This window comes from Ciconia boyciana, chromosome 9, assembly GCF_034638445.1.
Source record: "Ciconia boyciana chromosome 9, ASM3463844v1, whole genome shotgun sequence".
Lineage (NCBI taxonomy): Eukaryota > Metazoa > Chordata > Aves > Ciconiiformes > Ciconiidae > Ciconia > Ciconia boyciana.
In genome coordinates, this window is record NC_132942.1 from 28,152,321 (window position 1) to 28,179,170 (window position 26,850).

Here is a 26,850-nt window from a genome sequence, read left to right on the forward strand (position 1 = left end):
CTCATCAAACAGTCACCCATAATATGTACAGTCACTATTTCAGATGCAGTACTTACGGTAAATATAGATTCCTTTGGGGGGGGCAGGCAATTACTTATTTTTACTTCTCTTGCATTCAGAGTATGTTTAGGAACAAAGTTTTGCATGTCATCCTGACTTATTAGAGCTTAAAGCTACATAATCCTGTTATATATGTATATGCCACCAATATATGGATACTAATTTCCCATTATGAGTGATAAAGGGGAATATGTCTTACTAGTATATACAGTAATTACACAAATTTTACACTTACAAGAAAAAAGACAATTGCAAAATGAATTCAGTAGTCCAGGTACACCTACAATGCTAAATAAGGCAATGCTTCATTGTAATTAATACATCTGCTCAAACTTACAAACCTGTAGGCTCAAAAGAAACTTACACTTTTTTCCAGAACAAAACCAACCTTTGTCCTAAATTAAAGTAACTTAAACTGAAAGTAAACTCTGCCTCATCCTCTATGTGTATGCCTGTATACTCTTTATACAGATATACACAGACCAGGGTACAACACAGATAGCACACCTGCAGTCACAGTTTTTGTCGCATCCTGCTTAACTGCAGTGTGCCATCATGGAGTTGGAGCATTAATCCACAGTACATGCAGGCAGACCTCCAGCCCTTCCGAGGACAGGACACTTTCCACAGAGGTTCTCATCCTCTTGTGACACTCAGCCGTCTACCTCTATCATGACAGGAAATCAGTAACATTTCTTGCTATTTATTGTTCTCCTGAATGCAATATATCTGTAACACCTACACTTTATAAACCTGTTAATGCAGACTATAGCCAGTTATTGATTATTCTCTTCTGATAGAGTTGTGTTCCAGTAAAAGACCATGCTATACACTGCATTTCCTGGACTTTAGATTTGGATTCTGCCCATGTTTTCCTTTCATCAGAGAGATCTAATGTTATGGCTATATGGATATGACAAATATCAACATGTTAATAGTCCATGCTATCAAAGTAGCGCTTGTCTCCCATTAATATTCCATGATATCCCATATGGGTTTGTTTTCACTTTATTGTGATTTTGGAAAAGGATTTTTGCTCTGTTTCACACTCTTAGGAAGGGAGCAATAAAGCTCTCAGTAATTGGTTTATCTCCTCAGGAGAAAGAAAATAAAAGATTCATTTTTCATCCTTAAAAGGAAAATTATCAACTAATTAACCCAACAATTAAAAGTACACACAAGGAGAGAACAAGGAAGTAGCTCAGGGCAAAATAAATCAGTTCAGAAAATTTTAAAATTTACTTTCTGTCACCTACTAGTGCATTTAAAAAAAACTTCTTCTGGGAATATTTTTATTTAGAGTCTAATCAAGTTCTAAATGTTGTCAATTTGTCATATTCATTTTCGATAAACATTCAAGTATTTATAGATGAATACTTGAGAAAGAATTTAAAGCTTGAATGGCCAACTACTTGAAAATTTCACTATATCGAAAGTCATTAAATAGACAGTTTTCATTAATGACAAAGCATTCAGTCAGGGAAAATAAACTTCTATCATATGATTCATGTGCCTAATAAAGAAAACAAACAAACAGTGTGGTCAACAGATTCACTGCAAATATATGCATGTCAATTACTCTCTGAGCTAAAGCCACATGCTGAAGATTCTGGCAATTCAACACATGTGACTTTTGCATGATGTGCTCACAAACTATGGCAATACAATTTGGCAAACAGAAAACACTCTGTGACACCCCTTAACAATACATTCTCTTACACTGCACTGCAACATTCACAGGTCCTGCCTTACCATTTGCTAATGTTTCCTTCTATAGGCGAAATAAGATATGGGTTCTCAAGTTCAGCTGCAAAGTCCAACTTAAGAGAGAGGTCAAAGGTGGGTGACTAATCACCTCTGCACTCTTCGAGAAGGATCAGTTAATCCACTAGTCAGTTAAAGCAATGTCAAGGATGTGTTAACATAAACTGGCCAAGCGTCCTTAGCAGACACATAGTGAGTACATGCCACAATGGAGATGTTCTCCACTAACCTAGATAAACCAATCTTTTGGATCTTCTGGGTTGCTGCAGAAATGAAAAACAGCAATTTGTGGAGAAGGGTTTGACTTGTGTTCTCTCATACAAAAACTTCTGCCCTTAAAGATACATCATGCCGAGCTATACTAGAGCTCTAAATCTCAATTTAACGTTACTGTCTATCTACTTCACATTCCGCTTTAACACAACATTATAGGGCAAATCATACTTCACAGCATTCAGAGTCCACACATAAGAGGTATAGTCTATGTGAACAATCATCCAAACTGTTAATGTCGTACATATAAATATTTCTCTTCTTAAAATTTTTATTTAAGATGTTATTATGCAACCTTTTTATATATACCAAATTAATTTTCAGGGATAATTTTAGATTCATTCAGGAAAAAATAAGCTAAAACATTTTCATTAGGATACGGACTGCCTTTTAACAATATTTGATTATTTTTTCATATTCATCAACAACTCTGTTGTCAAGAAGAGTGCATGCTGGAAGACTTACATTTGTTGTACTACTTATTTACAGTCTTAAAATGCTATACATTTATTTTTTCTGTTTCACAAAAACTTTTCTTAATTTTTTATTAACAGACAGAACTACCCTAAAGTTAAAATTTTGTTATGTTCTTGAGTGCAAAATAATCTTTCAAGGCTGGCAGATATCATCCCATTTAAACTTCTATGACTAGTCCAATCAGTTATTCTCATACTGGAGAGGTCACTAGATATAGTAAGTTGCTCTATATATAATACCTATGAAAAAGAATGCAGAAAGTTTAGATGAATTGTAAGAAAATTAAAACCCAAGACATAAAATTTCTGTGTCCGAAGCTTAAGAGCATAGCAGTTATTATGAGGAAAAATTATATTTTGATAATCATTTGTGAAAACATGTTATTGTCACAACATGTTGGTTTTAAAATACAGCAACCAAATACTATGAACTTAAGCTCACACTGAAGAGTTTTCACCTCAGCAAAGTCCCTATTTTTGTCTCAACTGCAAGTTGGCAAAGAAAAACCAATTTTCTATCTTGATTAACACAATTTGAAAACCTACAAAGTACTATTACTACTAAGCTACAACTTGCCGTATTCAGAACAGTGTTCTGCTTTGGTAAGCATGTATTATTGCTTCACCTTCTAGAGATAATAGTTTCCCCTTGCCTTGTTCATTCAGTGCTTATACATTTAGTACACACACAGAATCTGTTGCATACAGCCCTCTTAGATCAAATTCATCACATCGGATGGATCACAGCCACATGTATATATTCTTTTCATGTGCTGGTATAAATCTATGTGCCTCAAAACCAGACATGAATCAAATTGTATTAGTGGTCCAAAATTATAACCAAATTTTAAAAAAAGCAAACAACCTGGAACGGAGATATCCCCAAAAGAGGGCTCAATTTTTGACCCAGTGCAGCACTTATGAGCATGACTTCAACTTTTTTGGCCTACAAAACCAACTACAGATGCCAGCCACAGATTACAATCAGCATTGGGTTTGAAATCACCTAAAATCTTGGGACTCAGGGCCAATTCTAGATAATCAAAACCAAAAAACCTCATAAGATTTCAACGGTATCCTTCCTCCATACATCAATGACTACAGGTAGAAAAGCACAAGACTTACTTAAAAATCCTGAAACCATTTAAAAAGGCTATACTTTGTTCATTTTTAAACTGATTAAAAGCACTGAGCATACTAATTTAATTTGACATTTTTAGAAAGTCTTAAATGCCTACATCAACACACAAACAGCAACTGGTAAATTGTTATTTAAAGGGTTTTGGATGGAAAAGAGCAGTTCCAACTTTGTTTACTACTTTTAGGATATTAGGAAAGGAAAGAGGAAAAGCTTCTTCGTTTTGTATTATTTGAGGTGAATCCACTGGCTCAGTTAAAAAAAGAAAGAAAAAAGTATCACAGGTCAAAAGAACAAAATGACACACAAAAATCCATTGCCAAACTGGCTGTCGGTTGGATGCACAAGAGTAATGCTAAACAACTGTGGTATGGAGACAAGATATGCTTTCTTTAAGACACTTTTACAATAAGTTATTTAAGCCTTGTGAACAGCCTTGCCTTGCACCCACCCCTCACACATTAATGAAAACAAAGGGGGCCCATTTACATTGTAACCATGCAGTGGGGTTAAGCATGTGACCTTAAAGTATGGTGCGCCTGTGCTCAGTGGAAAGGTTCTTGACAATATAAACAAGAATTACTGCTGTTAGAGAAAGGGAAGACAATTAAAAACAATCTAGGATGCATGTTGTACAGCTGTTCAAGTTTCAGCTACATCTGACCTCTAAAGATGCTACACGTTTTACTTCAGAAAACTTAAGCCATTTTAGTTTTATTAAAATAATCCTTCAGCAAGAACTGAATTTGTGTGACAAACATGAGGTTTTATACGAGTAACACAATGAAAATTGTGTATTGCTGGCAAAGCATGCCATCACTGCAGTTAAAAAGATGTTGTGGTCTGCACATCTCTTTCCAATACAGAAGTTTACTAACAGCAAAAAGGAAATCTTTATGAAGAACGCTAAGAAAACCCGTTGAGAAAAAAAACTGTTCCTGAAACAAAAGAGACCTCAACAGGTCAAATCCCATAATCAAATCTGTTTGACAGACCTTTGTGCCCAGGCAAAAAAACATGGGTGATTTCAGCAAAACTCTGCAGGCACAGTGTCCCAATATAGATCAAATTGCAGGACCAAGCAGCCACAACATTTTTTTAAGCTTAATTTTGGATACCATTGATTCCAAATGCAATAAAGACAGACTGCAATTATGGTTAGTGTTTTCTTTATACATGCCTATAAATTTTCTAATAACTAAGAAAATACTTAAATTTTAAAGAGAAAATTATAGAACGAGCTTTTTTCCATCAGCCACTACAACTAATTGTCCTAATATTGTCCTTAATAGGGTTAGAGAAGAAAAACTTCTGAGAAAATAACAAAGATCTTGTCTAAGTTGCTCAAAACCACAATTTTCCTGCCTGTTTGATCTTTGTACAGTCAGCATAAGCCACTGAAACTCCTCCACAAATGAAAGGCATTCATGGGAAGCCATCAGAAAGCATTGCTCTCCCTCTGGGACCCAGGACAATAAAAGAAAAGTTTGTGTCTGCCACGTGGGCCTACGATTCAGCTTAAATGAACAAACCCACTGCAATATCCTTCAGCTTTGTGAAAGCGATACTTCCTACTTTTTTGGAAGAAAGGAAGTCATATATAAACAGAACAAAGGGAAGAGGCAACACAAGTAGAGCCTCTCATAATAAATATTACAGTGAAAGTTTTGCTCATCAAACCAAGATTCAAAACATATTTTAATCTCCCAAGTTTTATGCCTTTGATGTATGTCAAAGAGGAAAGCTTATATATTTTGTAAGATTTACATGTCTAGTGGGAATAGCTTCGTATTTAATTTTTTTCCCTGTTTCTGAAACTGAGAATATATTGGGCTGATTCTATTCCTCAATGCTGTGTCATACTGAGCACTTCTTTAGAGAACAGAAGTTAGGATGTCCTTTGGACATTTTTTCCCCACAAATAGGCTAGTGTTCCACTGAGCAAAGCACTGCAAAATCATTATAGTGGTGTAATGGTAATCTTTGTAACTATGAAATACTTCTTAAAATGCCAGCCTTCCTAGGCCACAGGAAAGTTCAAATATTTGCACTAAACTCTACACCATAGAAAACCACTAAATTGCATTTCTTTGTGGTGCTAAAATTAGGAGAAGGTTATATAGCTTCAGGAGGAAGAGTAGTAATTTATTATCTGTAATTTCACCACTACATGCCCACAACAGCCTGATATAACACACGAAACATTAATTTTCAGAATTACAACATACAAAGCATAAACCTTATGCATCAGGGGCTCCCTTTATAACATCTTTTGTTAAATTCTGCACGATTTCCTTGCCCCCCCATACAACCTTTTTGTGCAGCTTTTCTTGTTCTCTCTTGATATAGCACCCATCGCTGTGACAAAAGGACCTACACTTAAAATCACATTATCTTGCTGTAACACAGTCAAATAGCTGCTCATTTCCACAACCTTAGGTGAGGGCAAAACCATATACACTAATGATCCCCTCAGATGGTGTGAGGCAAAATAGCTGAAAGTTTCACTGTAAGTAACAATGAAAGAGAGCAGGTAAGCATGCTCTCTCTGGTTTTGCATGTTGTACAACACTCTTGCTTTGGTCTTAACAACCAACCATTAACTTTGGGGAACAACATCAGAAGAGGAAATTTTCAAGTATAGTTTCACAAACACTGACGTCAGAAGAGCAAAGGTGAAAAATGCTAGAATTGACATTTTAAACAACTATTACAGTGAAGATAACTGTATTGAATATTGGTAGACTTACTTTAACAATTTTTAAGGAAGATCTGTTAATTTCAGAGAAATATGAAACTAATACAAAACAGTTATAAGTGAAGAAAACTCTGGCCAGTAGATAGGTGTGTAGTTTAGGAGGTGGGAAGGAGGAAGCAGCTGAGGAGGTGACAAAAATCTTTTCACAGCTGTAGCAGCCCCTATGGAGCTGATAAAGGCTCTCCCCCTGTGTATCATTTCAAAGGCACATGGACCACATAGCCATCTTTCCAGAAGCCAAATCTTTTCAACGTCTGGTGTTAAAGTATTCTCAATCAGTCCATTCAATTCCAAAGATATATAGAAGAGAGATGCGAGAAGTTGTCCAGAGACGGTAACTTGCAGATAAAGGAAAAAAGAGAAGGCAGAGATTTCAGGGACAGCAATAACACAATCATAGCGAATTGCCTTTCTCAAGGAAAATAAGTGAAATGCTGTAGGAGAAGAAAGGGTTATAGTACCAGAAAATGAATATAGATTTCAGCCTAGGAACAGTCAAGAAAAGATTATTGTAGAACTATTAGAAAACCAACAATAAAATTATAATCAGAAGTGCCAAAGCTGGAACGACACCAAAGAAACTTCAAGGAGCCTGACAGGGAAGACAGGTGTCTTGTCAATAAATACTGTGCCAGAAGAAGGTTCATGCACAACTTCTTAAGTCATTTGCCCAAAGCAAATAGCAAGCAAATGAAAATGTGAGGAATAATAGGATTCTTGTCTCCTACTCTCCATTTCCCTTCATGTTGCCATATGGTATCCATATCTGTGAGGATAAGCGGTACTTTGTACCCTGGTGTTTCAGTTTTCATGACACTTTACAAGTCTCATTGCTCATTTCACCGCTTTCCACTAGCTACTCCTTAATGACACCCAGCCATTGCTTCCTTTGCTTTCCCATAAAAACAACATACTCAGGAAATAATGAATGTATATTTGTCTCTTTCAAGTAACTGCAACTCTGTTTTAACCATTTACTTTGCAATAAACTTTTTAAGAGAGCTTTTTTCCCACAAAAGAAGTCTATATCTTAAGGATCACAATATATTGATTTTTTAAAGTACACAAATAATATCCCATGAGCTACGACCTACATTAATACCCCCACGTCAGGAAAAAAAAAAAAAAATCACAACAGATACAACAACTGAACACTCCATAGCTCATTTTGAGTCTTCAGCCCAAACAAATACCGAGTCACTGGTACGGTTCACGAAAAGGACTATCAAATTACTTCTAATAGCGAATTGCTACAAAGCATACTTTGCTAGATGGAGTTACTTAAGAAGTTGCCGTGGAAACAAGAAAGAATTGGCCCAGAGAGGAGTAGTGTAAGCTTATTAACAACAGCATGCTCAAGTGCTCCAAGCCTTAACTGAAAGAACTGCCTGAAAAGGCAGAGTGGTTTAGTCTCCTCTGACGAGTGCAAATAGTGGACTCAAACCAGTTGTCAAGACTGAGCAGGTTTGGTGAAGATGCAGGTAGAGCCTGAGGAGATGCTAGAATGGAAGATGAATCCTCCAGAACTGCAGAAGCCAGGAAAGTACCTCAGGAAAAAAATACAATTGTGAAGAATATTACTCAAAGATTTAACTTTTGGCAGGGTGGTCTCTCTCTGCTTATTCTTTCTCAGTGCAAAACTGCTACATAGTCTACATGAGAAAATTCTGCATTTTTCTGCAGAATTCTGCATTTTTCTGCTAGCTTAGTAGCCTCTGAAGCAGGTATCAAAACTTATGATTTAAAAAAGAGAATTCTCTGTAGAAGACTCAACATTTTAAGATATTTTAAAGCAGAATAAGGTAATGGTTAATATTGCTGAAGTCTCTGAAAACACAACACTGTTTATAATAAATTAGGAGAAACAAAATTCCTGGGAAATTGGAAATCCTTTTCCTCTCCCCAAACCCCAGATTTTAATAGAATTTTAAAGCCTATTCCATTCACAGACCGTTGCAACTCTCTGAAAACTGTCCTAAAGGGCAAATTTTCCCTGTGTTTAGAGAAGTGTTTGCAATGTGTTCTGCAACATGGCCTAGGAATGATAGTCTAAATTTTTCACCTTTAAATGATAAACTTGAATATGAAGAACGTATAAAGAAACTCAAGTTGTACTTTTTTTTGGAGAACACAATAAAATTAATATAGCAAGAGGAAAAGATTCATCACTGTTCATAAGAATTCATTCACCCAGGGAATTTTTTCATCTGTCCTCTCCTTTACTTAGCTAGACAGAAAATAGATTTTGCTGGCTATGTTTAATTTCCACAGCTGTCACTGTGACCTAGAACATTTATATTGGAGCAATCACATTTATCCTCAGGAAACCAGGAATGGGAGTACCAGTTCAAACACCGTATAGGCTACCTACTATCTTCTGACCCCGGTGATGTCTTAGATTTAGAAGTTGTACTGTGCAAATAAGCAGTAAAATGGTTTTTGATTAAAATATATTTGAAAAATGCAATTAGTTCTTGAAACAGCAAAAGTTGACATGGTTCACACATGCTTATTGACTGGCTTAGTACAAATGTAAGACAAAAGGAGATACGACAGTAAAACGAAAAGAGGATACAAACACTTAATATTTCTGATGTACATCTCGAAGCTTATTTCAAGTAGCATACTTTGAATGTCTAGTAGAAAATTTAATTGTACAAATTTGACTTATGGAAAGAGTCACCAAAAAAGAGCATCACAAGTAACAGATTCATAGCCCTAGTGAGTCATGTTATTTACTTAAGTCCATCATGCAAACTTTTCAAATGGTTGTTTTGAAAAAAAAGATTACAGTACTTCTGCAAACATTTATGGTTCAACCCAAGAAAATAAATAATTGTTTATGACAGATGTAAAATGGAGTCAAGCAGATTTCAGCAGACTTTGAAACAGGACTAGCAAAACTATAATATAATATATATTTATTTACAACATAATCTTCAATACAAACACTGCTAAGTACACTGTTCTAGTTATACCAGCCAAATCAGCAAACAACTTGCTCCATCTTTCCCAAAGCAAATCTTAGTTACCAAGCTGGATCCGATTATTCACATTTAACGTGTTGATGTTTATATAAGTTTAAGTTGCACCTTCAATTGTATGTTCTTCCAGTCTTTTCTTGCTACCCCCTAATTCCTTTCCCTCCCCACTTCTTTTTTTTTTCCCCTTGCAGTAGTAAAAATGGATTTACACAAAACTGATAACAAGTTTTACTAAAAAATATGTTCTGGTTTTAATCAAGCAGCTCATCACTTAAAATTTCACACATACACACTATTGCAAATGTTGTATCTGCAGACTTTCAGGCTGAAGGTTCTGCTACAGTAAGGCCATAACTACAACAACTCTTTCAAGAAAGTCGATTCAGAAATATGTCAGCAGACAAAACCCTATTTTTGACATATAAAGTGAAATAATACTTTCACACAAAAGTCACATTTTTAGCTAGTTGGATCATTTGTTATCAGTAGTTTACATATTTAATTTTCCCAGAGCAAGACCATATTAAATGCTACAGCCAACAAGTTAAAGACATGAAAATTCAAATCTTCATATTAATACCTTGCCGTTCTTTTGATCCATGAAAGCAAATATCTGTCTAGTTCCTCTTTCCTGTTCTATCACTTACTGTGGTATTTCTAACTCAAAGGAGTAACAGGAAGGAAAAGAAAAATAATTTTGAAAAATGAGGCATCAACTTTCACATTAACTTCATTATGCTGACTACAAATAAAGTTTAAAAAGTACACTTTCTAATTTATTACTATTCTCTTTCCTGTTACACTCTCTCTTGCACTTCCAAGATTCTTTATACTTCCATTATGTTATTCCCATTTGTCTATATTTTTTAACCCTTCTCTCACTTTGTTATACTCTCTTCCTTCTTACAATTGTTTCCCTTCCCTGTTCCTCCCTCTTTCCTGCAACTTATTTCCTCCCAATTTCTCTCTCTGCTTCACTCAGAAAACCACCTTGGCCTTTAATTCTGCCTCCTACTGAACCCTCCTTCAAGTTCTTATGCTTTCCATATATTTTGTGGTGCCACACTACTCACAATCTCACAGTCTGCAGAAGTAGAAAAAACATTTCTAAGCACAAACAAAACTATTAAAATATAAGTGAAACACTAAAAGAACAAAAAAAGAAAGAATGATGCCAGTGTAGTGTTTAGTATTTGTACAAGAAAAATAAAGCTAAGCACAGGCCAGCAATCGAATGGCAGACAGCAGTTAAACAATCTTAAACAGAAAAGTCATGTAGGAAGCCACAGTGCTATACGCAGAGTTCCCCCTGGAGCATGTACAGGAAAAAAAGTCTCCCTAAAATTTTAGCATGTCTGCTTTTTATCCCACAACATAGGACTAATTGTCCTCAGTGTCTGAGCTGGATTCCTTGCATGCTGGAGCAGAACAAATACTACTTTTTCACCTATCTGTCACAGCAAACATGAAAGATTATGACAAAAGCAAACAGGCACTAATCTTAGCACCTCACAGAGCTCTGAGCAAAACACCAGAGACAAAAGCAGAGAGAAAGCTAGCACACAACAGACAGTAAAACAAAATCATCAAATGAGTAGCTGGACAGGAGCATCTTGCCTCTGTGCTTCCACTTACTTAATAGTCATCCTATCTGCTGTAGAACAACATTAAAACACCCACAGATTTGGTATGTAGATTATACGTAGATTATTATAATATGTTTCAATTTTCTGACAGATTGAATGACTTCATCCAGCAGTTCAGGCATTAAGCCCATAGCTGGTAACTGAGTTAAAACAGAGCTTGTATACACCAGTGAAGTCATGTTCCAGCTCTGCAAAATATATATTGTTAATACTTGATCAACCTAGTCTGATGCTGAGTTTTCTTAAAATGCCAAGTCAAGATCAGTTATGCCTCTACTGGAAAATGCAGAGGCAGGCTATCATATTGCTTTGCAGTTTCCAAGATTAGCATCATTTAAGCTGAGAACATACTACAATCTGAAGCTTGAAATACTGACCCCACCAGATGAGCTTCTCTCGTTTCATTTTTGGCTTCCTAGCATTAATGTTTCCTTCCTTGCTCTTTGACCACCTTCTTTGTCTGTATGCAATATGCAAGTCCTAAACATTGCAGAGGGCTACCGTGTATCAACACAATTCTCCTGTAACTGGCTTCTAGCAGTTGCAGGTACTACCAGAGAGGTTTTAGAGTGGAAAAATGCCAGTGAGGGAACTCTTGCAGGTCTTCTGCCATCCCCATGCTTTTCCAGATTTGGAGTAGGTGGAACTCCTATAGCATGAAGAAACCTCCAGGTGGAACATCTACCTCTGCATTTGCAGTCAAGGAACGTGTTATGGTCATCTTTAGAGAAGGGAGCAAACCCAGTGTCACAGCATACTTCAGTAAACCCTGACGATTGCTGTAGACCACTGGAAAATCTTTGTAGTTTGACACAGCAACTCAGAAAACTTGGACATATAACTGAATTCTCTTGGAGATGTATGAACAGTTACACAATCCCATGACTGTGTGAAAAACAAAACGGCAAAAAGCCTTTGCTGCTTTCCTCTCACCAGCTCCAGCCCTCGAGCTCAGCAAAACACAAAAAAGACCACGGTATTTAGAGAAAGGCTTGAAATATTAGGGTAAGGGCAACTTCTGTGCAGCCACAACCTTTGAAAGAATTGAAGGCTTTTAATACAGCTCCTCAATTCTGAAAACACAGTAATTGGGAGACAGCTAGCAGCTGGACAAGAATCTCTACAGTATCTCCAAATCATCTGAAATGACAGCCATATATATTTATACATTATAAAGTGTGTGTATATGTATACATATGCACAATTTTATATATACATATCTATACACACACATATATATAATCTTTTCTTTAATAAATCTCTCCAAAATGGCTTAGAGTGAGGCACAGGTAGGTATCTACTCTTTTAGAGGCTAAGTAGGAAATGCCTTCTTCTACATGCTTTTGACTATGCTTCTTTCAGTTAAGAGATTTTCACTATTTTTAAATAGAAGATTTCTGGAGGACCTATTTATAGCAAAGAGAATTTATGTTCTAATGACTACAGCTTCTACAGACTTGGGCCCCTAAGGAAGAAGGATGCTCCTCTCCTCCCTCTACCCCAAATTACCTCAAAGTAATTTTCAGATAAAACAGAGAACACAAAACCTTTAGTAAAAAAAAAAAAAAAAATCAAAGGAAGAAACACTGCAAAAAAACCCCCCAAATAAAAGAATGTACCTTTGACCTCTAGTAATTCAAATAGAGTGTTAATCACCAAAGGATTAACACCCTCTGCATTATAAATAACATAACCAGTCATCAGGAAATTATAACACCCCATATAATCAAGAAACACTGAAGTCTACCATAGAATTATGCCCAAGCAGTGGGAGGTACTAAGATGAGAACTAACAGGATTCTGCAACTTCAAGCATTATGGAGAACAGCTCAGTACTTAAACAGCCCACATGTTTATGTATATAAACACACAAACAAATAATTTACACATTTTAAAAATTACATGCATTTTTTAAATTGTTAAAAATCTACACATATGTAATCTCCCTGATTTTTTTTTTCTGGGTAGTTTTATATGTTTGTTGCATTAAAATCAAATACTGTTTAGCATCCTTTAAGTAACTTTATGCATTTGATGTAATTATTTTTTGCTTAAACAAGGACTATTTCTCCCTTATTTGGTTCTGTAGTATAACCCAGTAGCATATTAAATGTAGTCTTATTACTGCACAAAAGCATCAATGAAGAAATTTCTATCAAAACACAAACTTTTTTAAAGGGATGGAAAAATAATAATCAAAGAAATCGCTACCCACAATATTCCGCTTTGAAGGAGACACACAGCTACCTTACCTTCTGCCATCTTCTCCGTAACCACTTCCCCCATTGCAAAGCTTCCCCTATCCTATTTTCTCTCAAACCACACTACTCCTTTTTGCCTGCGAGCCTTTGCCATCTTTTCCTACTCTTTCTCAATCTCCAAAGCTTTTTCTGCCAAGCTTGTTTTCTATTCCCACTGTACCCAAAGGTCCATTCCACCTACGCATCCAGTTTCAAGTTTTCCAACCACTACAGCACTTCAAAAGTCCTGTCCCAGGAGTCCTCACTTATATTGCCTTTGGTCCTGTTACTCTGTCAACAGATCAGCTCCTAACCCCTTTCCCATGTTTTCACTGGCTACTGGCACCTGCTGCCACTCTCTCCTTGGCCAACTGCAACCTGCAGTCTGATGTCCTGCTTGCTTTTTTCCCCCACACCTTATTCTTTCAAAAACCTGTATAGGTAAGTAAATAAGTAAACATTAATATACTAGATGAACCAAATGAGATGGGAAGTAGAACTCGCTCAGCACTTACTGTTTCCAGCTGTGCCTGTGCCTTCCTAATCAATCTTCTCCCCTAACCTCCCAGAAAGGAGGGTTCCACTAGGACCAGGATCCCAACGTTTCCCCAAGAGGAAAATCAGACCTTTTCTTTAACGCGGCGTACCTCATGAAGAGCATAAAGAGCCACTCATCTTAAGGAAGAACAACTCAGTTCAAATTACTTTAATTTGTAATCATATTTTCTGCTGTGACCCAGAGATCAGGAGAGAGAAGATCCACATCCTCACAATCACACCACACTAGTTTACCTTCTTCCAAAGAATGATAAAAGAAGGTAGCGTCACAGAATCTGGTGACACATCTGCAAGCAGGCAAGGCGAGGTTGGGATGAACAGCTCTTGCCATGTATAAAAATATGAAAATTAGATGGGAGGGGGGAAAAGAAAAGTAGACTTTCTCAGTCTGAGAAGCCTTTACAATCTAAACTGCATTAGAATTTCTCCTTTAAATCTTCAGTAAAAAGACACACTCCTTTAATTCACTTCTTCACATTGCAGAATAACTAGCACATTTTACCTTTTTCAAGCCCACTATAAAAACCCACAGGATTTCTCCAACCTTGTGTCATTCCACAACTATGAAACATAGTTTCTAAATTAAATACACTTTAAGGCTGTACCATGACAAAAAGCACAGCTTAATTAAGTTAACTAAGCTGATTAAGCCATGCTCTTTCACCTATTACAGGAAGTATTTAGCCCTGGAGCCATCCTAAAGGCACCTCACACAGCATATGACATGTTTTCCAGAGATACTGTATATATTTAGTCACTGCAGAAGGGGAAAAAGCAAACACCCCATATGTCAGCGTGCCAACAAAAGAACAGAAGAAGTATCAGCTGATAAAGCAGCTGTTTACATCTCACTCTTGTCTGTAAGGTAGGTATTACATTACAAGGGAATCTATGAAGCTAAGAGAACATTACCCCAACACCTCCGATCTGACTGTTATAAAATAATTGCAGTACAAACATTCTCAGAAAATCTCAGTCACTGATATTATTACTGGGATCTTTGTATGTTTACAAATAACTCAAACAAAGGGATTTAAAATTGAATAGATTGCAGCAGCCTTATTTTAAAACAATTAAGATTAATCTTTCTCCTTTGTTGTATCTAAATGAGTTTGTATCATTAAAATAATTCTTTAAAATTTTCAATAATTTCAAAATGTCTAAAAGCAATTTCTAAAATAAAGACATAGCTAAATAACATTATTCTTATCTTGGCTTTTGCTGGTACAAGGATGCTGCTCTGTGTCTCATAAAGATTTCTGGCAGAGTGAGAAAACCTGGTCAGTATCAGAGTCTTTCCTGGGACCTGTCTGAAGTGTCGACAAGCAGCTAAGCTGAATATTAATACACTCTCCATCATCAAAAGCTGTTGCATACCCAAAGGATGAGAAATATTTTAATCAGCTTTCAGCTTGTCTAGTAGAAGTCAGTTTATTCCTTTGGGATTATACATCTATGTGCTCAATTTTTGTCTTCGCGCTCTCTCTATATATATATTACTTTTGAAACTAGCAGCAAAAAGCCTAAATCTGCTGTTTTGTTGGAAGAAGCCAGCTAATGCTGTGATTCAATTACAGTATTTTATATTTAACAAGAAAATGTAGAAGATGAAAAGCAAAGAAAAAAGTTGAGAAAACAGTCCAGTATCCTGTTTTTTAACAGTAGGATTTCTTAAAGAAACCAGTGGGACTTTTTTTCAATATTTTTGCAAATTTTATGAGTTTTCAAGACTGATTCATCTGTTGTCTCACCCACCTTTTCCCTTCCCCGGTAGATTCCTAAGTTTTGATACTGTAAATTCACAATTCCTTTAGTATAATCACCACCAGTGGAATTGACCCATGAATGTATACATGTTTTATAAACACGTGTATCAAGTATGTCCTACATGAAAGCCAACAAAAGATCAGTAACAGAATAATGGTCTGAAAAGCCTTGACTGTAAAAATATAATTGCATGGCAACCTTTCCTTTCTCTACTGTCACTCCTCTGAGAGACAAAGTCAGTCACTGTAAGGTTGCATTAATGAATATACAACCTAGAGGAGAAGACTTTTAAAAGTGAGAAATATTAATAATCCTAATTCTGTATATTTTTAATCCTTTTAAAAGCATCATAACATTTCAGACTAAGATACAGCCAGGCCGTGTATTGGCCTTTGCATTGAGCATCTACATAAACACAATATAGAATTAATTTCATGTTACTTCATCCCTGCTTCCTTGGGGATAGATGTATTACCATTGCACATGTAATACCATGGTGCTCTTTCCTCTTCCCCATAAGAGAATACAGAAGTATAAAGCTTAACTGCTGAAAGATTTTCAGATACTCTATCACCTCAAAGAATTCTGGGAAGTACAGCCTTTGTGTACTGTGGTACTACACAGCATCAGCATAAATTGGTTTGTACAGGCTAATCTTAAAATGATTTATATCCAAATCTTCCATCAGCAACATAACAAATCAATAGTTTTGAGCAAAGGAGTGAATTCTGTAGTCCTACTACTGCAAATTATTTCAGCACAGAAACTCCTATTTCATTAAATGGAAGCATGACATTGGACAGAATATGAGAACAACCAGTAAATGATGACAATGAGTAAACTTACTCTGCCATGTGTCTGAATTACAAGAAAAGTCTTATAATTCACTTATCCAAGCTGAGTCCCACCACAACATTGACAAAACAATTGACCTTCTAGCTAGCTAGTGAAGCTTTAATGCATTAGCATGTAGCATGCAGCTTGAAGATCAGGCTAAAATATAATTATTAGCAGTGTATATATGCATACATATATACGCACACACACATATAAAAATATAATAATCACTTCAGTATATTACACAATTATATTGATCCCTAGGCAGCTAGACAACATGACCCAATGCGCTATTCCCAGCTATTAACAGTGCACTTTGCAGAATAGCGCATGCTAAGCATGAAGTTGGATTCATCTTGAACATAGCTCCACTGACGCCATTCCTATTCACAAGCAAGAATCTGGCCTGTTCTCACCGTTCCCTTAATCATTCTATTGTATTACAGAAATTCAAAATGAGTCCTACGAAAAGAGATGCCATTATTCTGATTGTGATAAACAATCACATTATTTTACAGGAATAATTTACAAGATTTGCTACACTTAAACTTTATATTAGAGCCTCTACTTTGAGAATTATATAGGGTTCAGATTCACTAGCAGTTGAAGAAGAACTGCCAAAACCTGATGCTAACTAGAGACATTCAAGAAAAGCCAGTAATTATCTTCTTACTGCAGAATAGTAAACATTATATTATGTCTACAGCTTCAGGATTATTAAGCAGAAGCATGTGTAGTAAGAAATGAAAAGTGCAAAAAAGATTCACTCAAAAGCTCCCGAGAGCTAGAACTGGGAACTGCCAGGAGACGATTGGGGTCAGCCAAAACACAGTAAGCTCCTTCTGTCATACTTAAATGAATAGAACTTGCCCATCTGAAAAAAAAAATAATCCATCTTAGATGTGGCCCAAATTCTACATTTTCCAATCACGGTAGGGGAGAGGCAGAAATTTGTTGGGTTCCTTCAGCTGCAGAATGTTCTCTCCCTAAGACATAGCCAATAAGTAACTCTTTTTCAGTTACAGTAAAAATCATAGCCTCATTTTATTGATGAGGAATTTAAGATCAGAAATAGTCTGCAATCTAACACCAAAGTAAGACCTCAACGTTTTGATCTCCACACTGATTTTGAAAACCACACTTAAGTAACTTGCACAAGTTAAACAGAGGGTCAGTGAAAGAATTAGCACCTAATCTATCAGACCATAATGCTTTCCATGGCAAGTACTGAAGCCAATTTTTTTTTATTTATATATAAAATGAGAGCTGTAATTTCGATCAAAGATGAAGTAACTGTTAAAAAATACATTGGAAGAACACTATTCACCCATGATCTTGTTAGGAATTAGAAGGACTGATGATCAGATACGAAAGAAAAAGTATCAATGCAGCAATGGCAGCTTTTTGGAAGATGTCACCTCCTTTGCTTACAAAAGCCACTTGGAAAGTAAAACAGCTGTATTCTATTTTATAGTGGTTACATAGCTGCTAAAATACAAGAGCAATAAAACCATGTTTAGCAATACTAGTTGTACTCTAAAAAAAAAAAAATATATATACAGCCATGTAGATGGTGACATTTTAGTTATACTGCCATTTGCTTGCACTTTCATTCGAAATCACAACTTCCCCTAGTTTATAGCAATCACAGTAAAAATTATTCCTGCCAAACCACTGTAATTCACGGTTTTAACACCAAACAAATCTTTTTTTTTTGTATCTATGTAGCATGTCCATAAACATACATATACAAATGTACAAATCCATAAGCTCTATATCTGATCACTTCTATGATTGCATAGATGAGAACTAAAAACCACTTTAACTACAGTTAATAATCAAGTTTTATATAACATATAGATACATAAATTTCAAAAATACAGAAGAATTTCTTTTCAAGAAATATTATTCTCAGTGTTCAAATATGGTCTTTTATTCAGTTTTTCTACTAGGAAATGGATTTCTAAGAACATAAAAGGCTTTGCAAAGAATAATTGGGCTAGTAAAACAATAGCACAATACTACTGCTTCGCTATTTCCACAGCAAATAATAAGCCTCGATAAACACACTGTTGATAAAAAGATCTTTTATTATTCCCGTATATGTCCACCCAAAGTTCTGGGGAAAAATGGTGGAAACAGCACACAATTTTATGCATCCTACAGTAGCCCAATCATACCGATTCTGATTCACTGAAATCGATCACATAGTTCCCATTAACAATAAAAGGTTCTAAAGGTTCTAAAATATCCTTCCCAGACTGACACTGGATTCACAGGGATGCAGCAGAAGCTACGTTCTGAGCTTTTCCCTCTCTGCCACACACTGGGTGACTTGCAGTTAGACTACCAAATGTAGTCTAATGCTCTTTAAACTCTTTTCCTATGTTGTTCCTGCTGCCGAGAAGTGCAAGCAGTTGCCACCAGTGCTCATTCCCTATAAACGCTTTTTCTCTAAATATAACTTCATATTATTCAGAAGTTACATAACGAAGTTAATTAGAAGATCATTACAGTTAAAAACTCCAACATGCCAGCATATATATTTGTGTGTAGAGGTGTATACATACACACACAGTCACACTGTGGACCAGCTCTGGTAGTCTATCCACTATGAGAAAACTTTTCCATGCGATGGAGAATCCTGTTTAAGCCACAGTGCTCAGCTCAGACACAGAGATCCGTTTACACCATTCAAATACAAGATTGGGGCATAACCTATAGCACAATTTTGATTTCTGCTGATTGTGTGTTATATGTATTTATGTTTTCTGTACTAACACATAGCTCATCACATTTTATGTGCAAGTACATGTATATACCACATATACATATGTATATGTATACATATATACATATCATATACATCCAATAGTATAAAAATATAGTGAAGATGACAGAAAGAAGCCCTGTTACAGTAAGAGTTAAGCACAAGACAACAGAATTCTAGTCATCCAAAACCGAAGCTCACCAAGATACAGTTGTGTGCACAAGAACACCTACAAACATTAAACTTGTAACTCAGGTGCAAATCCACCTAGAAGGGAACGCAAAAATGGGACAGCATGCCCACCTCCTTTGCACCATCTGGTGCAGCACACACTACCAGCCACATGACATGCACAGCTGCACAAGCCACCCATGGTCCTCCCATTTGTGCTGTCAGAAACACATCTCACTTTCCCATAGGACATAAATTGTCCTAAATTTTTCCTGGCTTATGCCAGTTTACATTATAACCTTAATGTATTCAGCATAATTCTCACAGTATGCTGTATAAGTTGGAAGACTGCCCTTTTAACAATTCCAGTGTATAATAGAAATGTTATAGTGGTTCATATCAACACAGCTTAGATCTCAACCAGCTCACAGAAGGGTTAAAAATAGAAAGTGCTATCCACTGGTTTGCTCTGATGTTCCTGTAGATATTGTCACTGGATGTATCCTCAGTAGAATTCTATTCAACACCTCTGTCTTTAAGTACAAAGCTGTAGGCTGTAGCAGCTTTCGGAAACATAAGTATCCTTTTTTCTGCTGCACAGTATCTGTGTGTGAAATTCTCTAAAGGGGTTTAAGTATTTACCCTGAACACTATCAGACAGTTTCTAAAATTTTCCTTATCCTGTTGCAAAAACACTTCAAAGAGAATCATAAACACAGTCCTTTGTGCTTTCAGCACACACTTTGTTTTGGAAGCTTAAGTCTGAATTCCCTCAGAATTGTAAATATTTTTTTTTCTGAAAGATGTGCAATACCACTTTTTTTTTTTTTAAAAAAAAGATTGGTAGTGATTCTACTACACACAATGCTGAATCCTTTTGCCCATTTCTGACAGCTAAAAATATTGGGGTCAAGGAAATTAGTGTCAAAAAAAAAAAAAAAGAAAAGAAAAACAAGTCTTCAGGATCAGGTTTTGTTGTTGTTTAAGATAAAAGGTACAATTCCAGAAACATCTGACTCCTAGTGTACATAAAATATAACCTGCCAAAAATACATTTATTTAAAGGGTCTGGCCTAAACAGATAAGAGCAGCCCCAAAAGACAAGAAATATGGCTAAAACTGGGGTCTTTGAGCTGCCATGTTGTGCCTACATTTCACAGCTCATTAGGCAAATACGATCACCCGATCCCCATCACTGCATGGCCCTCCAATAAAGGAGTGTGACACTGCAATATCTAGGCATAACGGGAAAGCTAAACAAGAAATTAAAATCATACCTCAGAATTTCTTGAATTTTGGCTGACAAGGTCAAACTAATTCAAACGTCAGTTAAGTTGCTTAAGTTGCTCTGCACTTTCTGAAAAAAGCTAAACAACCAACCAGCCCGTTTGTGATCCCATTATCTATTTTTTTAAATATAATTGGTTAGCTGTTTAAAATGCCAAAGTCGACAAAAGCTAGGAGGATTCCTTTTAAAAGCATATTTTGTCTTATAGCTTTTCATGGCTATTCTGGAACTGAAATACTCCAATTTAAACACATATTTAAACCCTTGTTTTAATTTGGAAAAAAAAAAAAAAGAAATATATTATGGCCCTGGGCTGAGATTTTGTAGCTCAAGTTTCAGCCTAGACTCAATTCTAACTGTCAGGCTGTAAACCCCTGATAATAGTGGCTTATAGCAGAAACTATGACATACTTCATATATAGCAATCGTAGCAAATAATGAAATAGACCTCAAAAAGGAAAGAAAAATAATTTTACAAGAAAATAGCCTTGCTCTCTGATTTCAATTTAGTTGTATAAACTGATAAAAGCATGCTATTGAGAATAACAGTAATAATAACATGACTAGTAAATATAGTTTTGAAAAGTTTTACAAATCAAGATGAAAGTTGCACAGAAAGATATGTTTGCATGAAGTGACACTTTACTCATTATAACTACGGAGTGTGCACACTTCTGCTTTTACATTACATTTATAAACTAAAAGGTGTGCTGCATTTCATTATCATTAGCTGTATTTTAGGATGCCAAAAAGTTAAAGAAATGATATAACAATTACTTGTCTTTCAGTTGTACCATTAAAAATCAGTTCTTTAAGATCTATGTTTAATTCCTTTAAGTAGACCCTTTATAGTAGGCAAACAGTTAGGCTGTTAAATATAACTCCAAATCAGTCATCCTTTTCTCTACTTTTTAGTTCTACAATTTTTTTAATCTTGCCAAATTCCTGCATAAATAGGTGGGATTAAATGGAGCCTAGCCTACCTAACATAATTATATATGTTGTGATTTTATACTGCAATGACACTGATACATTTTAATAATCCCACTCTTGGCTCTTACCCACTAAAGTCAATAAAGGTTATTAAGGCCAACTGCCATATAAATACATTGCTACATTGCTAAATGGACTGTCAAAGCAGGAAATAAAATTCACACCATATAGCACTACTAGAGTCTTCATTTATTTTTTTTAAAGGAACACTAGATATGTTAAAAAAAGTCTTTAAAGATTCAATATTTAAGTATAATCATATATGTTTACTTTTCATTCCACAAACAAAAACCGTTTCATTGATTTACATTTTAGTTATTCAAATGTGAATCAGCCTAAAACAAAATAAACAAAAAAGACTGTAGGACTTCTGCAGTTATTACTGATTTGGAATGGTGTTAGAAGATTTTCATAGCTAAAATAAATGTCAGATTGCAAGGTCTGCATGATATCAGACCCTGAGAGACAAATTGTCTCTCCACTGAATCTCAGGACAGCTACAGCAAGACTTCCGCACATCACATGAGATTTCAGCTTTTCAGACTTCTCTTTACCCAGAAAGCAAAGCTTGTACAGCCTTTTTTCAAATGGTAACTCTCCCTTTGAATTCAGCAAGCATTTATCCTGATGTTGCAGATGATAATGTGTTAATCTTGGATGACTTTTAAAAAAAACCCTCAAACATTTGAATAGCCTTCATATTTTCAAGGGAGGGGGAAAAAGAGAAGAAGATTGGTTAAACTGCTTTGGATTTAATGGTTCATAAATTCATGAGGTAATATTGTGGGAAATGTGATGTTTTATCAGAATGTCATTCAAATGAAAGGTTTAACATTTACATCACAAGAGCGAGCTCTAAGTAAAACTATCCTCAGGGAAAGAAATGCCAGGAATAAACATTATGATAAAATTGTGTGCTTGCTATAATGTACAAAAATATTAAATAAAGCCTAAAGGTTTGAAGACACTGGGTTAAACTTCCTGCAGTATCATACTTGGCTGTGACATGGGAGCAATTACAATTAGCAGGATCAGAAATTAGTTTGGAAAACTTTGTCTTCATTAAGACTGCATTACTAAACAAGGGGGGGGGGGGGGGGGGGGAAAGGCTCGCAGGGAACCCAAGACTGACTTTTGTATCACTCTAGGCACATATATAAAAAAACGTAAGTCAAGAGTTGTTCAGCTCACACACAAATGTGAAAAAATACATTGCTTAAGTATTTTCTTTTAAGAAATAATTCATTTTAAGCAATAATAATCTACTGAGACAAAATCAACAACTCAAGACATTTTTAATTTAAGCATTTTGCCACAATTTCTTTTTTTAAGAATCATCCAGCTAAAATTATAAATTTGGAGAAAAAACATTGAATGTTGAGACTACTGGGTACCTTCAGAAATACCTTTTTGATTTAACTTAATACTGTGGAAGCTAAGCATGCACCAAAACACTGCACTTTTTATGTTAAATTGCTGTTGAATTTGTTAACCCACAATTGATTTCCTGTGTTATGGAATCTTAGAGATTACAGCTAACTTGAAGCAACAGGGATAATTCTTGATGTTAATGCTACATTTCTATGTATTTTTATTAAGTCAGTGACTGTTGTTGCATTAAAACTGCGGCTCAACATTGCCCCCTACTGTCATCTTGTGAAACACTAAAGGACAAAATGTAGGTTAAACCCAAAAAAACCCACCCTACCTCCAGTCCCAAATACAGTAACATCAAATTTACTTAGAGACTCAACAAAACAGACATTCTCAATTAACATTCTGTTCTGTCTCTTTCAATAGCTGAAATTAATTGTGATTAATATGTTATAAGTCATAAAACATTAAAGCAATTTTTAAAATTTAAATTAGAAGCAGCTTCTGTCTTGGCCCAACCTTCAGTTTGCTGATAAATATCATCCTGAGGCCTGTTGAAAGGAGATACACTGACGCCACCACGTTTCTAATTAGAGACACATGGTAATGTCACACCAATTGCAGAAAACCTAACCCTTGAGAATTCCTGAGTTTGCTGTTTTTCCAACACACAATGGATATAAAATAACAATCAAACATTCTTGTCTCTACCTCATCTAAGCCTGTGTTACAAGGGAGTAAGTTGTCATTTGAAAGAAAAACAAACCAAAAGATTTTTTTTAAATTATAAAGGTCATTCAAGAATGTGAGCACATAAGAACACAAAAATGAGGGAAAAAACCCACATAAACAAGTTATAAATAATTTCTCTACTTTTGTAGGAAAGTTTAATGTTCACCGATTCCTTGCGGCAACTGATTTCACAAATGAAAGTTCCACTTTTCCACACTCATTTTCCAAGTCTGAAACCAGCCACTGCTGGAAAAACTTACATGTTTGAGCAGGTTAGTGAGTCACAACATTTCCCTCAAAACTCAAGAGCATATTCTTGTTGCACCGCACCTCCAGAGATTCAAAAACACCTCTACTACAAATCTATTCACTATCCTCAGCTATATTACAAACATTTCCAGCTCAGCTACAAGCAAATTGAAGCTTATGCTGTGACCAGCAGAAATAACTGAGAAGCTTCTAATGCAGACATAAGGGTATGAGCAAGGCATGTTTGTCAATGTAGTTCCTTCTGTGTACAAATCTAGAAGCAGGCATGCTGGCAATTGTATCAAACACTTAACATTAGCAAAGTCTCCCAACTGAGTCTCTGCTTGGACAGCAACAGCAAGCAGGCTAACAGTGCTTGTCACCGAGTCCGTTTTCAAGGAAAGCAGGGATGTACTTTCAAGTATACAGGAACCAGTATCACTACAATTATTCAATAAACTAATCTCCTCTTGTTGGTTGTAGCTATGGTGTAAGTGTGCAGGTGGACTACAGACAGATAGTTGTACCTCCAGATCATCAGATTTTACTCTCAACTTTCCTCAGATGCATTCTCCATTGCTGCCATTGGCAGAGTTGTCTATCTTGGTGTTGTACAAAAAAGTTGACAATGCACAGTTTCATATACCAATTGGTGTGATGTAATATATTATTGTCATCTTATGAGGCTGGCAAACTTTAAAACCAAGCAAAGTCAGGAAATAACTAAAATCTCTTGGTTTTTTGGATCTTATTTTGCTCACATTTCTTCTGGCTACTGGGGGAGAAAAATAAGAGGAGGCAGCAGAAGGCTGACATTGATTCTACTTTTCGTATGTTCTGAATAAAGTTTAAATCCTGTCACTACAGTACAATTAAAAACATAATTGTGAGTACTTTCAGAATTAAGCTCTAGAGGCTTTAGACTATAAAACCAGTACTTACCATAATCTCCATTTGTCTCCAAAATTCTTCCAATTTAGCCATAGGCTTAAGCCACCAATCAGTGCACTTCAAATACCGCTTGCCTTGAAACCAAAACTGCCTAAGCCACTCAAATTCAACCTGCAAGATAAAAACATATGGTAGCATAAACATCTACGTTCATTATTTGGGGCAGGAATGGGGTAATGCATGAATCCAGCTATACCTGAACAATCCCACAGAAAAGGAGAAGGTTACTGAAGGACTCATTTCTAAATGCGCCCTTACACCCAGTTGTTTGTCTTATTTCTATTTCATGTGAATTTGTGACCTGAGCTACTCCCTTCAAACCTAGAGAGGCGCAAAACCCAACTCTTTTCTTTACATGCGGTACCTGTGCAAAGAACGTTACAAGTTCGGGTTTACTCACAGTTCAGTCCAATACGTACCGGCTCTGGCTTTGCGCGACCTACGTCGTGGGTTTGAAAATACTTCAGCCACACAAAAGACTGAAAAAACGTGCAGCGATCAGTCTGCTAGAGCGCGGCCCAGCCAATTGCCGCGGGATGAGAGCGTGGCTTCAGGACGAGGACAGCTTCTCCCGCCCTCCCCACGCGGCTCCCGCAGCCCGCGGGCCTCCAGAGGAGCCGGGCAAGCGCCGCCCGCGGGCGCCCCGCCCTGGGGGCGGGGCCGTGCGGAAACCGCCCCTGCGCCCTCTGCTGGCTCTGCCGTCACCCCACGCCCCGGGCCGGGCCGCGCGCACGCGGCGGGAGTGACAAAGCGGGTGGCAGCGCTGCGGGGCGCCGGAAGGAAGAGGTTTCTCTAGGACGAAGCTCGTGTGGAAGCCGTGCTCCACAAAGACGACAAATCCCCCCCTGAAGCAAGAAGAACTCCACCAGGAGCAAGCTAATGCTTTTATTTAGAAGATGAAACGCAGCAAATGATGTCATGCTTTACTAGCTGGGGTCTTCTACAACATTTCCTATATGGACGGCCCGTCAACTTCAAGACAAGAGAAATACTAGGGTACTAAAACACCAGATAAATATATAACTCATCAAATATTCTTTAAGCAAAATAATTCCATTTATCCTGATTTCCACTGAGCCTTTTTTCCTTTAGCAGTAATCCATAGCTCTGGTCTTTAGAATTCTGTGTTTATCTTTGTTGGGGTAGTTATGTTTCACACTGAGTTCAAAGCTGCTTTAATCGTTATTTGTACCACAAAGAAGTTTTTGTTTATCCCTGCTCAGCTCCGATGCTGCAAACAAAGACAACCTGCCAAGGTGAGAGAATAAAGAAAACTGCCCAAAGCTGTCACCTAACGCTTTCTTTCCTGCAAGGGTGAACGGAATGGCTACAGAAATCTGAAAGTGTCCCAGTTAACATTAGTTAAATGTTTGGTCAATATATGTTAAAGATTACAGTAAAGACACTTAAATTTGAGGTGTATAAAAAAATATTAAAGCAACTTTGTGGGTAAAATATAACAACATGATTAGCTGGCAGACATAGATCTTAAAATATTTTCAAAAAACCTGATTGCTAGCCTAGTGACTTTTTAGCACAGAAGTTTGATGACATCCTTCCTAAAAAAAGCTGAAGGACAGTTTGCTTCCTCTACAGTAACGAGGTATGAAGGATCAAGTTATGGTTTGTTAAAAAAAAAATCAGTATACACAGTTTTGGGAAAGCTGAGCATATCGACAGTTCAACTAGAGTTTTAAGCACTCAATACTTTTTTCTCCCCCCACTTCTTTTTGGTTTTGCTGGCCTCTACCACGAAAGGGCTGTAACACATGATGTCTGGCAAACATGTTTCATGAAATGAGTCACATGAGGCCATTAATC

The 26,850-nt window shown here is 36.4% G+C and overlaps 1 protein-coding gene across 8 annotated transcripts in view; it reads right to left on the bottom strand.

Annotated features, from left to right (window-relative positions):
- Positions 1-26,850, bottom strand: part of FTO (FTO alpha-ketoglutarate dependent dioxygenase) — a 267,160-nt gene that overhangs the window by 156,896 nt on the left and 83,414 nt on the right. For all 8 annotated transcript variants that reach the window (XM_072871902.1, XM_072871905.1, XM_072871901.1 and 5 more), the window contains one exon: positions 25,021-25,140. In XM_072871902.1, coding sequence (XP_072728003.1) covers positions 25,021-25,140 — 120 coding nt within the window. The remainder of the gene's footprint in view (positions 1-25,020; positions 25,141-26,850) is intronic.